General features: G+C 39.3%; 1 protein-coding gene across 4 annotated transcripts in view; it reads right to left on the bottom strand.

Annotated features, from left to right (window-relative positions):
- The window catches only part of ptprub (protein tyrosine phosphatase receptor type Ub), a 213,986-nt gene that overhangs the window by 61,239 nt on the left and 138,026 nt on the right, over positions 1 to 14,721 (bottom strand). For all 4 annotated transcript variants that reach the window (XM_041987309.1, XM_041987310.1, XM_041987311.1 and 1 more), the window contains exons 5-7: positions 12,352 to 12,467; positions 8,167 to 8,341; positions 4,286 to 4,579 (exon numbers count right to left, since the gene is read on the bottom strand). In XM_041987309.1, coding sequence (XP_041843243.1) covers positions 4,286 to 4,579; positions 8,167 to 8,341; positions 12,352 to 12,467 — 585 coding nt within the window. The remainder of the gene's footprint in view (positions 1 to 4,285; positions 4,580 to 8,166; positions 8,342 to 12,351; positions 12,468 to 14,721) is intronic.

Raw genomic sequence — 14,721 nt, 5'->3', positions numbered from 1 at the left:
CTTTCCTCCTAAATACAAAGAGGATCCAAATATCCCTTCTGTTCACCAGATAATTACCACCTCTCCAAAATCACCACAGCAACCCCATCATCTAGTTTCTCTTGCTTAAGCCTAATCAGGCCAAAGCAAGGGGGAATGATCAGGATCCAGCAGCAGAGAGCGGGGTCAGTCTGGTTACAGCAGACCAGATGGTTTGCAGGGTCGGGGGAGATCCATGATGCAGGTGGTAATGAACGTCTCTTAGAGGGTCAAGAAAGGGAGAAAATTACCACGTTAGAAGTGGGAACTCTGATCAAGCCTTACAGTAGTCAATCAGATGTAGGTGCATTACAAAAAAATTATATCTATAAGTCAATCTTAGCTTTACTGCAACCTAAGGAAAAAAATACAACTGACAAAGACAAGCTAAATTAATTTCACCTATACACCCTCTGCACTGAACTAGTGCTGCATTCAGATACCCTGCTTAACAGCTCAGCAAACACAGCAGTATTACTTATCCCACACATGGCTGAACAAGCTAATGTCACAGTGGTTGAAATGTAAATACATCATTAAAGGCTGAGTTTAGTGACTTTCACAAACACTGATACTAGCAGCTGTAAAGCAATTTCCATCTGTTGTGAATCCTCAATCGTTTCATCTCCTTTTCACTCTCACCTACTCCTCTCCTGTTTGATGTCACCTCTTCTTTTTTCTCTCAAATTTTTTATTTTGCTTTTATTTTATTTATACTCTCTTGAGTTGGGGATAGATGTGTGGGGATTGGGGAGGGAATGCTGTAAGCTCACTTACAATGCCTGATGAATGAGAAGTGTCTTTGACTGTTGGGAAAAGAGAGTAGCTTTAATGTGTCATTGAAGAGAAGACCAGATAGGCTCTACTGGAGGAAGATATGTGAGGGATGGTGTGTGGCAAGGAGAGACTGTTAGGCATAGACAAGAGCAATGACCATGGAGGACACAAATCCTCTGACTCCTGTCAGGTAACACAAAGTTCTCTATAACAGTGACGACACAAAGCTCACAGTGCAGATTCAGGCAGGGATAATATCTGCTGGATCCTCTGTGTGTGTATTTGCATTAACACAGCATTTTTTTATGCTCTATGTGCACTTATATTTAGAAATCAGCATTAGTGTAGCTGTCCGGTGTGCTGCTTGGGTATTCTCTGTCTGCACAGTGACAAATCGCACAGATGTGCTGATGTGAGCAGGCAGAAGAAAATGTTCAACAAAAAATAAATAAATAAAAAAAAGTAAAGCATGACAAGAAGACAAACTTAAAATGGATGAGCCGTGAGGGCAAATATTTATTTCTTTAATTAGATTTTTGTTCCTTCTCCAAAGCAAAGGCCAAAGAGGATGTATTCGATCATTGTCAATGTCAACTACCAAACTGAATTTACCAAAACTTTGTGATTCATGAGATGCTTTGTTACCCAGAAACATGTCACGATGTGTTTCATTTATTTATTTATTTATAATAGTGAAAAAAATCCACTTCATGGTGATATTCTTATATATTGAGATGAACATGTATGTCGTTTTGTGTCAGTCTCACTAAAGGCAGAGTAAGGGATTTGGGGTATTCAAGCAACACAGACAGACTAAAAGTGCAGTCTCCCAAAAAGCTAACCCTTGGAATTTACCGTTGGTCAAATTTGTTAGGTGGAAAATTAGCTTGAACTGGAAAAATTACAAAGAGGAATGGACAGAAATCTCAGAAGCTAACTGTACTGGATAGTTGAATTTATTTTTATTCCTCCACAAGAAGGTATTTGTCCATTATAACTTCTGTTGTTTTTTTTTTTTTTGTTTTGTTGTTGTTTATTTTGTGGAAGTGTAAAGTTAAAGGACCAAAAACTGCACCATTAATAGGGTAATTTTTTACCCAAAATCAAGTTTGAACTAATCTGAAAAAACTTAGTTTGCACGTTCAAATAGATGTCCCAATGTTAGAGAAAAATGGCAGTCCAACAACACAAAGCAAAAGCAAGACTAGCCTTTTACTTCAATTCAATTCAATTCAAGTCACTGTAGTACAATTATAACCTATTTTTAAAAAGTCCATTACATATGCCTTAGTGTAATTTATAATACTTGTGTCCATTAAAGCCAGGTTATAAAAAAAATATATTCTCTCACCATGAGAAAGCATGGGGGTGGTAGGAAACAGTTAAAAGGAAAAAAAAAAAATCCCCTTTCGGAGAACCATTTGTCTGAACTGGTTGGGGGTGAAGAGGACAGAACAGAGGGGTCAACAAGTAGTATTAATCTAAGCTAAGGATACCTGCTGAGAAGCCTTTACCAGCCACCTTTAAACAAACGTTAAAGATGGCTGCCAACCCCTTTTTTGTAGGGATGTGAGCGTTGTCAATACACTGCACATAGAATGATGCCAGACAAAACCCGAACCACAAATCACACCCAAACATCTGTGAGCTAGCTGCCAACTTACATTTGGTCTTGCTGGGACAGCCTGAACCCTAACAGAGCCAGGTACAGTTAAATACAAGCTGGTTCTGCAGAATGTGATCACACCTAAAAACCTGCCAGTAGCTGCCAATAATAAATCTTTTGGTTAAAACGTTTCAGTTTTATCAACAAAGGGACAGATGGAAGTCAGATGGATTATTTAGTGACTGCAGATGCCATGAGAATCCATCTGTCTTGCAGGATAAATGGAAATGTAGAGCAAGGATAAAAAAAGATAATGAAGATGAAGATTATAAAAATAGCTTGTTATTACATGAGAATAACAGGTTAGGTTACAGAAACCTAAAGCCTTGTTTCCGTAAGGTGACAGTGCTAACTACTGCACCGCAATGCCACCCCAGTTCCTTGATATCAGAAAATCAAGAAAAGCTTTCATTCGACAAGCTCCACTCGTTATTGCAAATTTCTGTCTTCTTCACTATAAACCAAAGACGCCTGCTCTAGCCTAACTCCTGCAATCAGTCAGTTGTTATCTTTTAAATAACCCTCAAACCAATATTGCCATGCAAGCAGCAATTAAAGTCTTGCTTTCAGTCTCCCACAGCTCCAGGGTTCAGAGAACACCAGTGATAAAAAAAAAAATGTGCCTTCTCTTATGAGATAAGTACATCCAGTGACTGAGCCAGAGCTTGTCTATCAGCTCCTCTCTGATTGAATTTTCAGCAGATTATCGTGAATGATTCGGCCTGGCAATCAAATGCTGTCTTAAGTTATGGGTGGTTGCTTGGCATCGAAACATTGAAAAAGATCTTTATTAGAGTGACTTCACTGCATGCAAACAAGACATATTTTTATGTATTATCATAGCAGTGATCCAAAATATGATCCTACACAATGTAGAAAGCCACTGAGTTCACTGTGTAAAAAAAAAAAAAAAAGAAAAAAAAGTGACCTTAAAAAAGTAAGACAAGCTTTGGTGAGTAAACTCAACGAAGGGGTTTTGGTGTTTTGGAAACTGAAATTAAGAGAGTAACTCAAAAGTAGAATCTTAAATTTAACAAAGTTAGGATATCAGGTCTACATGTCTATCTGTATATCAAAATATCGGAAATGTGTATGTTCACAAGGGATACCACTTTCAATACCACTTTGGGTACAGGTTCACCTTATATATGCTCTAAATCTCAACCATCCAAAGGACTTGAAGTACACTTTTAATGTTGTTCAAAGGTGTTCGTGAACATGCACCCCCTGCTCAGCCAGGGTTCAAGCCCTAAAGAAGTTTGTTAGCTGATATTATTGATTGTGGCTTTGAAATAGCCTGTGATGATGTTGCAATAGAAATGTTTCATTGTGCTTTATAGATGCTTTTAAAGGACTATTTGAATTGTTCAATACAGGCTTCCAGGGCTTCCCAGTGGGGTGGTTAGCACTGTTGCCTCGAACCAGGTTCCTGGTTTGGGCTGCAGCCTTTCTGTGTGGCGCATGTGTGAGCACGAATGACCGTTTGTCTGTTTGTCTTAGCCCTGGGATGGATTTTTGACTAGAAAAAAATCATGTTGTCAACCTACATTAAAAGTGTAACTAAAACTTGAGACCACTATTCAGATTTACTCACACGATTAAGTTGAGGCAACTTGTGAACATAAGTTGCATGAAAAGTTAAAACACATGAAAAATAACTTGTCATGGTGATCTAAAACACACAAAGCTTCATATGAAGCTAACAATTTAAAACATTTCTCTCTTGAAAATAAGACTAGGTGACTCAGTGACACTACCTAGTTAAATACGGGTAAAATTAAATAAATAATAATAAATAAAGAAATCACAAGACTGGAGACTCACCTGCACACTTGGTCCTGCTCACAAGAGGAGGTCCAGGAGGGCCAGTTCCCCCCTCTCCGGGCCGAGTTAATAGCACACTGATGTGGTACTCTGTGTCCGGATCCAGGTGCCACAGCTTATAGGTGACCATGTTGACTCCGTGCACTTCTGACCATGGGGACTGGCTGGCACGGTACTCAATCTCCTTCCTGATAATGGGGCCATCTCCCAGGATAGAGTTAGTGTTTAGCTGGATGATCAGGTAAGTGGAGCCGGCACGCAGCAGCTGAGGCGGCGCGATGGGGGATGGAGGTACTGTCAGAGAAGATGAAAAGCAGTAATTTTTGTTTCCCATTTCAAAACCATGTTTACATTGGTGGAAGCATTTGCTGAGGCAGGTGAAGTTGAATTCATTTTACTGATCACTTTGATACAAACGCTGAAAACCAGTGAGTCTGAGATGAGTCTCCAGAGAATGACAATGTGAGCAGGTCAAACTGTGTTCAAATAGCAGATTAGTCATACCCGTTAACAAGGCATTCGCCGCCTTGCATAAATTACAACAAAGCGGTGATTGAAAAGAACAGCTGTCCGCGCAATGCAATGAATGTGACAGATTTTAAGAGCTGTAGATGTTTTTTCTCTCTTTGTCCTCATGGCTGCTCACTATGATGAAAGAGGAGACTCTGCATCACAGTCGGACGAGATTGCCAAAACCAAGAATTAATACCAGAGCCCACTGGTCAAACGTCACTTACAGGCAGATCTGAGCCACTGAACAATTACATGGGCAACAGTGTGAGTAAGGAATGGGAATAGAAAAGGGACGAGGACAAAGCATGAGAAAAGATCAGAGTGAGATCTGTGGCTGTGACTAATCCTTCATTCCTGCAGAGGCGCCTCTGTCTTTTATGGTCTCCGTCTCTGTGGGCTTTCAGCATTACCAGAACAGCACCTCTGCTCTGTGCTGCTTCTCTTTGCCCACAGAAGCTCATCTTTGAGCTGACAGCATCTTTAATAAAAGGACAACTTTAAGCCACAGGCAAGCAGCCAATGTGATTACACTTAAAACAACCGACTCATTTCTACCATAATATATAAGCTTAAAGCTGTAGTAAATATGTGTTTTCTCTCCATTCATTTCACACTTTTTTCTGTGTAATCTTTCCCATTGTTTCCTTCACTGTTATTCTCAAACTACATATTTTCTCTCAGTGCTACTCTCTGTTTAATTAAGAATTTAATTTAGATTTTCGATTTAAGAAAGCACAAATCCCTGGAAACACATCTTCAACTGTAGTAAGGGTCAAATAGAGTCACAATAAAAGACAAACTTCATCAGAAACATTGCAATTTTTTTAATTATGTGTTTACTGTCTGCTCTGGGGCAAAAAGAGCTTCATCATGATTCCTATTTGCTTTCCACATCACTAAATAGACTAGTCCTATCTCATTAAGGGGAAGGTGAGGCTCTTCCTAGCACTGCAGTGGAGGGGAAATTTACGTCTTGTTATGTCTAATAAAATTAAAAGTTATATCCAGTTGGCTTGAACATGACTTACAGCTGGTCATCCCATCTTCGGATGGTAAAGCTTTACCAGAGATAAGATCTTTATCCTTATCATAAAAAGTTAGGGAAGCACCAGCACCAGAAACGTGATGATGAATTTTGTAGAGTGTAAGGACAATTTTTTTTCCAGCTTTATGTCAGTGAATTCGGTCATGGTTTAGGGGGTGAAGGTTAAAGGCTTTAAACACAATTTTGTAAAAGAGCTCCATTTTGTATCGTACCTATCAGGTTATCAGATTAATAAAACCAATCCATGCCTCCATATCAACAAAGGGGGTTTACCTCATGTGCCAGCAGACTAACACTGAGGATCTACAGCCATGTGAGCAGCTCTGTGAGGCTGAAATACAGCATATCAGCGCTTTGAGCAAAATGCCAACATTTGAATGCTGACACAATCCTAAAATTCTGATTATAGGTAGGCATATTCTTTTAAGTTGGCTCATTAGCATGTTAGATTTGGTAATTAGAGTTAAATACAGAGACTAGTGAGCATGTCATCATTTTTCAGCTATTTAGTCATAAACTAATGTGCACGATTCTAAAAATGTTGGCACACTTTGTAAAATGTGAACAGAAACTAAATGCAGTGATTTGCAAATCTTATAAACTATCAACACACCATGAACTTAAAATTTTATTAAAATCACAAGCCCATTTTGAATTTGATGGACGCAACATGTTTAAAAAAAAAAAGATGAATGGTCAATCTAGGCCTGGGAAAGTGAGTGATACGGAAGAGGAACAACTAGAAGAACATGTTGAAAACAGTTTGGTTAATTATTAACAGGTCAGTAAGATAGCTGGATATGAAAAGGCAACCTTTGAGAGATGTAGTCTCTCAGAAGTAAAGATAGGAAGATGTTTAACAAACAGCCCAAATAAAAGTGACTTTTGAAGACTTTTTTCATTATTTACAGTATATAATATAAATAAAAGATTCAGAGAATCTGGAGATATCACTGTGCAAGGAACATGTTCAAAACCAGTAGTGGTTGCCCCTGTTCTTCATGCACATCAGGGAGAACTGTGGTGAAATCAGGCATGATCCTGTCACGGAAATCACAACACAGGCTCAGAAATCATTGCAAGTGAACAATTCATCATGACATCCACAAATGCAAGTTAAAAATCAAGCATGCAAAGAACAAAACCTTCATGTAAACATTGAATCTATTACAACGGCATGGCTTTGTAGTAAAGAGTGAGAGTGCCAGGCTGATCTGTCTGCAGTCAGTAAACCTTTCACCAAATGAAACATTCATTAAAAAACTACAGTCAGCAGAGACAACTCAGGACTCTTGAACAGCTACAGTCTAATATCAGCCAAGAATTGAAGATGGTTCTTCCACTTAAAAGTCCAAAAACTGGTCTCTTCAGTTTGTTGGCAGTAATCTATCACTGTTAAAGCCAGGGTGGAGAACATGCCCCCTTCCAAACCTTTCTGAAATGTACTGCTACCATCAAATTCAAGATGAGCTAATACTTTTTATAAATAACAACATGTCTTACTTTCAAATTTTGATATGTTTCTATGTTCTGCTCCTAACAAAATGTTAGTTGTTGAGATTAATGAGATTTATACATTCCCTTTTTTATTTATATTTTATACAGCATCCCAGCTTTTTTAGAACTGGGGTTGAAGTTGAATGTCTGTTACAATTCATAGCAATCCATTCACCGGCTCTTCAGTCTGTACCAACCAATTAATCCATCAATGCTGCAATTAAGCATTGACATCAACAGAGAAGAAAACTCTTTCACTTGTTCTAACCTTTCTCTGCCCTTGCATCAGTCTGTAAAGAAAGCAACAACGGGAGCTCACAGTAGACGCCGTTCTTATTTCCCTTTCTCATCTTAACCGAACTGAAGGCTGAGTCTGTTAAGCCATCAAACCGTTCCACTGCCATGTCATTACTATGCTGTCAAAGTGGTGTCAGGCTGCGGGTTTGTAGTGAGTAATGAGAGTGAGGTCACCATCTGTGGTTCATGATATGACAGAGGCTGCAAGAGTCCAAGTCAAGTGAGCAGCTTTCTGACAGAGAGCTAAAAAGCTTGGGATGGCAGATGTTTGACAGCTTCAGCTCAAGGAAGCACTCACGCCAGGAGACTGTCTGCACTTACCGTCTAAACACAACAAGCATAGTATTTATGCTGAAGGAATTTTGTGGAACTATATAATATATTTTTATAATTTAAACAATTGTGCACAAAGGTATCAGTCTCCTTTATTATAACCAAGGCTGTTATCTATAGTGATGAAAAACAGAAGAAAGCCTGAGAGAGATGAGGAAAAAACAGCTGAAGATTTGGAAAAGATTTTTTTTTTTACCTTTGACAATGAGTTCAGCAAAGTTGGAGACCCCTGAGCCTCTGGGGGACTGAGTCACACAGCGGTAAAGGTCTTGATCAGAACGCTGAACGCTATCTAGCGGGAAAGACACCACAAAGCGCCGATGACTCAGGTGCTTCACCGACGCCATTGTTGAAATGTCCCCATTGTGTCTCTGGAAAACACGAAAAGGACAGGGTCAGAGAAAACAGGATGGGTCATCAACTGCCCACATACGCACACAAGTACAGTATATGTCATGTAATTCGACGCGATCGCCGCATACTGAAACACAGACTTGCATTCAACATGCCACGGATATATCCTGCAGCAGAATGTAGATTTACATTAAGTTATGACAAACAGATTTGAATTAAAGACTGAGATATCGTGACTGTTGAGTGCTTGCATGAGTCAAGTTGTCAAAGCCAGAGATGTTACACTTCTGATAATCCAACATGATTAAGTCTCTTAATTATACCTTCTCTGTCTGCATGATAAATGCCAACATCGCTCAGACTCAATGTCCCCTATGTGTAATGCAAGCATGAAGGTCAGCAGAAGACAACTGTTTGTAGATTCTGAGCAGCACGCACTATAAGCTGATACAAATAATTAAAAAAAATGGTGGACATCTCTCTATATGGTGGAGCAGGCGACTTCATTTATTTTAACGGGTTCTACCAGTTATTTATATCGGTGCTGGTAATATTTGTGAGGCTGTTAAGTGGTATAGCAATGAGTCTGACATTGTTCCTCTTATGATCTTTTTTCCTACCTCTGCTTTTTTTTTGGCCTTTTTCTCATTTTCTTCCTTATTTTTACACTGTTACTATATTATTTAGCCACTAATTTATTACAATTCTTGTGAACATCCTTGTACACACAATATCCAACCTCCCTCAATAACTCAGACACACACACATGTACTCAATCACTACCTATTTCTGTACCTAGTCCTTGTACACAGTTATTGCCCAGTTAACTCCCAGAACTCTAAAATAATATAACAATGCATACTTGAGTTATTGCTATATGGGTCAGTTCCTATTAAATCTGTGTGATTAAAAAGGAGGATTGCCCAATTGTGTTCAATTTAATTAAAATTGCAGGACCATCTAACTGATTTAATTTTGCAATATGGCAGTCAGACATGCTTTAATAAAGACAAATGAAATCTTGTTAAAATAATACTGATTATGTGGTGTAATGCATGTCATGAGTGTCCTTCCCTAATGGAGCCTGTCTACTAGTTCAGTCATCCTCAGCTTGCAGCATTATTCAGAGAAAACATTTAACTGCTCAGCGGCTGGAATTGGGAGCCAGACGTGCTTTAATGCATCAAGGTTTAATCAGTTTAGAACAAAGGCTAATAGATGAATTCACCACAGAGTTTGGGCTTTGGTTTAAATCTTAAAGATTAGAAAATGTGGGAAAAGCTGCTCTTTTTTAGTATAAAGCAGAGGATTTATAAGCAGAAAGAAACGATAAACAAATTGAGAAAAATACTAGAGGGGGGGAGAAGGGGGGTCAAAGAGAAAAAAAAAGAAAAAAATAACAATGGAGAGAGACAGTTTCAAACCAATGTTTTATTTTCTTCACTTCACTGTCACATGGTTAGGGCTATTTCTCACATTGTTCCACACCATTAAAATGACTAGCATTGGTCAGACCAACACTTTTTTTTTTTCACAAAACACACAAAATCTGACGTGTTTTCTCATGTTTTCAGGTGATTCTCATTGTATGAAATAATGTGCATGAATAGCGATGCCTTACACAGCCAGAAGCATGCCAGCATGAGATCAACAGGGAGATCTTTGGCCTATGTCGGGTCAGCTCGGCTTCTGTCCTACCCCTGATTTCAGACACTGAAAAAACCACTGACCACATAAACCTCAGACTGAGACCTTGCAAACAAAAACATAAACACACAACCAGTGATTAGGGTTATGCAGGCAACAAATCTAGCAGCCACTGGGAAACAAAATAAAAAAAATAAATAAATAAATTAAGCAATACATTCTTGTGTCCTCTTTGCATCTTTAAAATCTCTCTTTTGACACCTATCTTATGGATTACAGAGTGGAGGCAGAAGAAATCAGGATAAATGAAATAAGCATGAGATCGCTTCATGTTAGCAAAGCAATCTGGCTGTAGCTAATTGGCGAGGAGACGACAAAATGATCTGTTAATCTGGCAGGCGTGAGCTGCCAATGCTGTTCTGCAGCTGGTACAGTAAACACAAACAACATAAAGGCATAAGGACACAGAAATATTGATTTGTTTTCATAACCACTCTGGAAAAAAATGGAGGGCGGTGAAGAAGATAGCTGAGGAAAGGTGGGGGGAAAGTATTCCAATGGTCTGGGGATCTCATTACAGCAGGCGTCTGCATGGTTATGCCAGCTAATTACCCGAAGCATTTGTCCTCATCCTTGTGATGCGACCAAATGGGTGGTTGTTCAAAGAAGTGTGAACGAGGACACTTCAATTACCTAAATCACACACCTCAGAGTTTTAAACAATGCAGTGGGTTTGCCTAGGTCAACCATGATTAACACTGGTTGTGGTGTGTGGTTAGATGTTGAAAAAAACTTTGAATGTGTGTGTGCACAGTGACTGCAGCATGAGAAGAGAGATAGAGGGGAAAAAAAGCCCTACAGCACAATGACATTTGGTTCTTTAATCAGGACCACGTGAAGAGACTGATTTTTGAGTTATTCCCACCAGAAGAACAGACTGTATGGACCCGCCTGACCTTCACAGAACAAACCACTGTGGATAAAAAGAATTATGGCTAAAACAAAGCGTATGATGTAAACGCATGCAGTGCCGAGTGCTGAATCCTACAAGCTAAGCAACTTTTCAAAGGCTGTGGACAGAAGAGGCTTCAAGGCCTGTGCAGCCTTCACAGCGCTCACCGTCTGTGTACCATCTTCATTCAAGCACTAGCAATTCTGGGACGAATAATGATTCAAAAACAGAAGCATCCTTGTTGAACTGGTTATTTTAGGTAACACCTTACACTTACAAGACTATAATTTAGAATGAAATCTTCAACTTAACTCAATGATTTGCTTCAGTGAACAGGCCTTTATGGTTAGACTTTTGCCCTTAAGCCAGAGCCTCCGTTTAAAGTGACAGTTAAAATTTCTGGCTGGAAAGTGCAGGAAAACAACACCCAAAAAAAGATGTTAAATGCAAGGAGCACAAGAAAGACCCCAAACAAAACACCAAAGGATGCATATTGACTAAGACATTGGCTGTGTGAGTGTTATGTGTTCTATCTTGATTTTTCATTTAGGATGAAGAGTGGTGCCTTCTTCAGGTTTTGTATTTGCCCAAAGGATCTTGAGCCTTTTTGGACCAAGCAAGTATCAAACCTCCCTACGGTAGCTTGGAAACTGGTGAGCTTCCCCAGGACCAGAAACTCTTTTTTTCCTCCAGCTTGCATTTGCACCAAAGATATGAACACTGGATGTAACAAATGACTGGTATGGAGTGGTGCTTTCGACACAAATAAATAAATCCTTGAGTTCACCATTTTGTTTCATATTTCAGTGCTGATATCTGGAGTTTTACAAGTGTCAGATTCTGGCACTGCATTCATGTGTTTAACAGGTACCTCTACAGGTGTATTCATACTTTACAGGTTTAGTGTGAATAAAATCAACTCTGCTGAGACTGTTCTGTTAGCACTGTTAAAACTATGGTGGGGTTTGATTGAAATATGAACACGGTACTAATGAAGAGAACCTGGTTCTTGAATTCAAGACTATCTCATTCTACTAAAAGGAAAAAAAAATACCAAAGTGCTATACACAGCCAATACAATCCAAATGAGCTGATCCACCATGTAATATTATTTGGATGCTTTTGAGTTCTGTCCACAAGAGTCGTAGAAACTGTCCAATCAGGTAGTGGCTTTATCCAAATGTGTTTTAACAGACATCTGTTGTTTTGATAATAACAGTGTGTGCACTTAAGTGCACTAGATCTGATTTCTGATTGGTTAGAACCAAGTAAACCAAATATAAGTGTAAGCATACCCTTTTTCAGTAGGAGAAAAACTAAAACCAGTCTTCACTTTGTAGCATTGACTGTTGAAAGTGGAGCGACATACCCATGTACATCTAAAAGACAGATTCCTTTAGCAATAAACTCCAGCATTGAACCACTAACCTCCAGCAGGAACTTCTCAGCTTCTGAGGCCCTTCCAGCAGCAACACACTGAAAAGTGGCATTTTGCCCAGCATTGACCTCCTCATCTCCTAGCCTGGAGAAGTGCGGTGCCTTATCTGAAGAGACAGACAGAGATGAAAACATTTTGAGATCAAAAGATTACATCACTTTTTAACCAAAGCCACTAAGCCACTGTTGGGTTGTCATGGTTTTCTTTTTCAGTGTTTAAGAAACCAGTCAGCTTTGGGAAAAGGGGATTTGTAATTCACTAGATGTCCCCAACATTCACCAAAAGGTAAAAAATAACTTCTTTTTTAGCTGATAATTTAAAATGTTTTTATAAACTTGTTTTCATTTCTTTCAATCTTTACAACAATAAGATTCGAATTAACATTTTTATATTTTATTAAATATTACTGTTTTAAAATCTTTTAGTTTTTTCTGCTGTTCAGCACGGGTTAGCATAGCATTTGGTGAAATCTGCAGCAACAAAGACAAAATAGTGAAAGAAAAAAGCAATTTAACGAAAACGGATTCCAGATATTTTTGCATGTGCATTAATGATGAAAATGGAGAACTGAGATCAGCACCAATTTACATTCAACCTAAAAACTAGTTGTTTGTGATCAATGTGTGTGTATTGTGATAACTGTAGGTTGCAAAGATCAGTGCTCTGATTCATAGCCTTCATATTCGGTTGTGTGTGTGTCATATCTGCCCAAGATTGACAGACATACAGACCCTCAAGACTGATGTCAGTGTTTAGTTATTAGTTCTCTGGGCGCGATTGTTTCATATTATTAGTTTTATTGAATATCAATAGGTGTCCATGGACACTTATCAATAATGGCAAATAACAACCAAAACAACCTCCAACAGCCGACAGAAGTAAGTGGAGACACACTCATATCATTCCATCATATAGTAAAAAAGAAAATGTAGTGAGATGCATACTTTTATTGAGATGTATGGTATGCTCAGCACAAAAATAACTTGCTAACAAACAGCATCGATCTATTGATGAGCAGAATTTAACAGAAAGTAGGAGTTTGCACAGGAAAAGTCACAGAGTGAGCATCAGCCCTCCACAGTTTGACTAATAATGTCCCAGCATGCAATGGTGAGCTGCCAATGAGTCAGTGTGTGGGAGTAGCCCTCTCACCCAACTCTACATTAACAACAGAAGAGTGAGAACCAAACCCCTGCAGAGCCAAATCACTGGGTAAATGCCGGCAGCGCTGCCAGCTATCTCCGTGAAACAGGGTAGGACAAGTCAACGTGTCACTCCAGATGATTGACAGCAGGAGATGGCAGAGCAACTGTGATGCTGAAGCATCAGGGAGAAACAAATGTTTGGGTCTCACTCATCTCCTGCTTGCACAACACTGCATTGCTATCTTGCAGAGCGGGAGAAGACAATTTCTTGATCTTGTTTGTATACAGTAAGTCAGAGAAAGTGCTTGCATTTGTACCCTGCTTGTGGCCGCGCTTCCTTTGAGTGACTCTCCTTCCTAGGGATAATTCATAATTCATGCCTGAGAACCAAACATTCACTAAACAAACACTGGAATGAGTGCGAGTGGAAACAAATCACGCCCTACAGTTGTATGGAGCTGCAGTGTTATACAGCTAAATGTGTCAGATCTTATCCTCAGGACTCTTTAGCATGATAAATATTTCATTGGTCTGCAACACTGGTACCAGAGTCAAAGACTGCAACTCAGGAGAATACGACTGAAATGTCAACCATGCTTTAACCAGAATTCATAATAAGGAAGTGTTTATGTTTATACTTCTATTTTTTTTTTATCATGCAACACTTTCCTTTGGCTTTTTGCTCTTTCATTTTTCCCCACATTCCTCACTGCAAGACTGGCCATGGCATCATAAGGCATGCTCCAGTCCTGATGAGAGTCTTAATTATTTAATGGCCACAGTGGGAACATTCAAAAGATGCCATCTGCTGTCTGGGAGTAACAGAGTGGCACACAGGGTGGTATGCATACAGTACAAGAGGCTACCCAATCTCACAGCTGGTGTTCGCTTTATATAAGTACCAGGGGTATCCTCTGTAGCACAGTGCCCCTGAAATGTCCATCTCAATAAGAATCAAAACAGTCCACCTGTGATAACAATGGGAGTTTATCAATATTAAGAGGGGGAGAGAGCTGTGATTCCCTCAAAAAAGAAACGTCCGTCAAGTCTGTGAAACTTACGTATGTGTGTTGGTGGGAGTGTGGATCATGGGTGTTAAATGTGCTGACAAGAGGCCTTGTGTTCAGCAGTAGGCTGCAAGGGGAGTGTGTAAGTGAAAGTGAGAGGCTTTGTCCAGGTATTAGCCTTTGGGGTCTCAGCAACTGTTTTACACAA

This window comes from Melanotaenia boesemani, chromosome 6, assembly GCF_017639745.1.
Source record: "Melanotaenia boesemani isolate fMelBoe1 chromosome 6, fMelBoe1.pri, whole genome shotgun sequence".
Lineage (NCBI taxonomy): Eukaryota > Metazoa > Chordata > Actinopteri > Atheriniformes > Melanotaeniidae > Melanotaenia > Melanotaenia boesemani.
The sequence above is the reverse complement of the archived record's forward strand: the minus strand, read 5'-3'. Positions and strand labels throughout refer to the sequence as shown.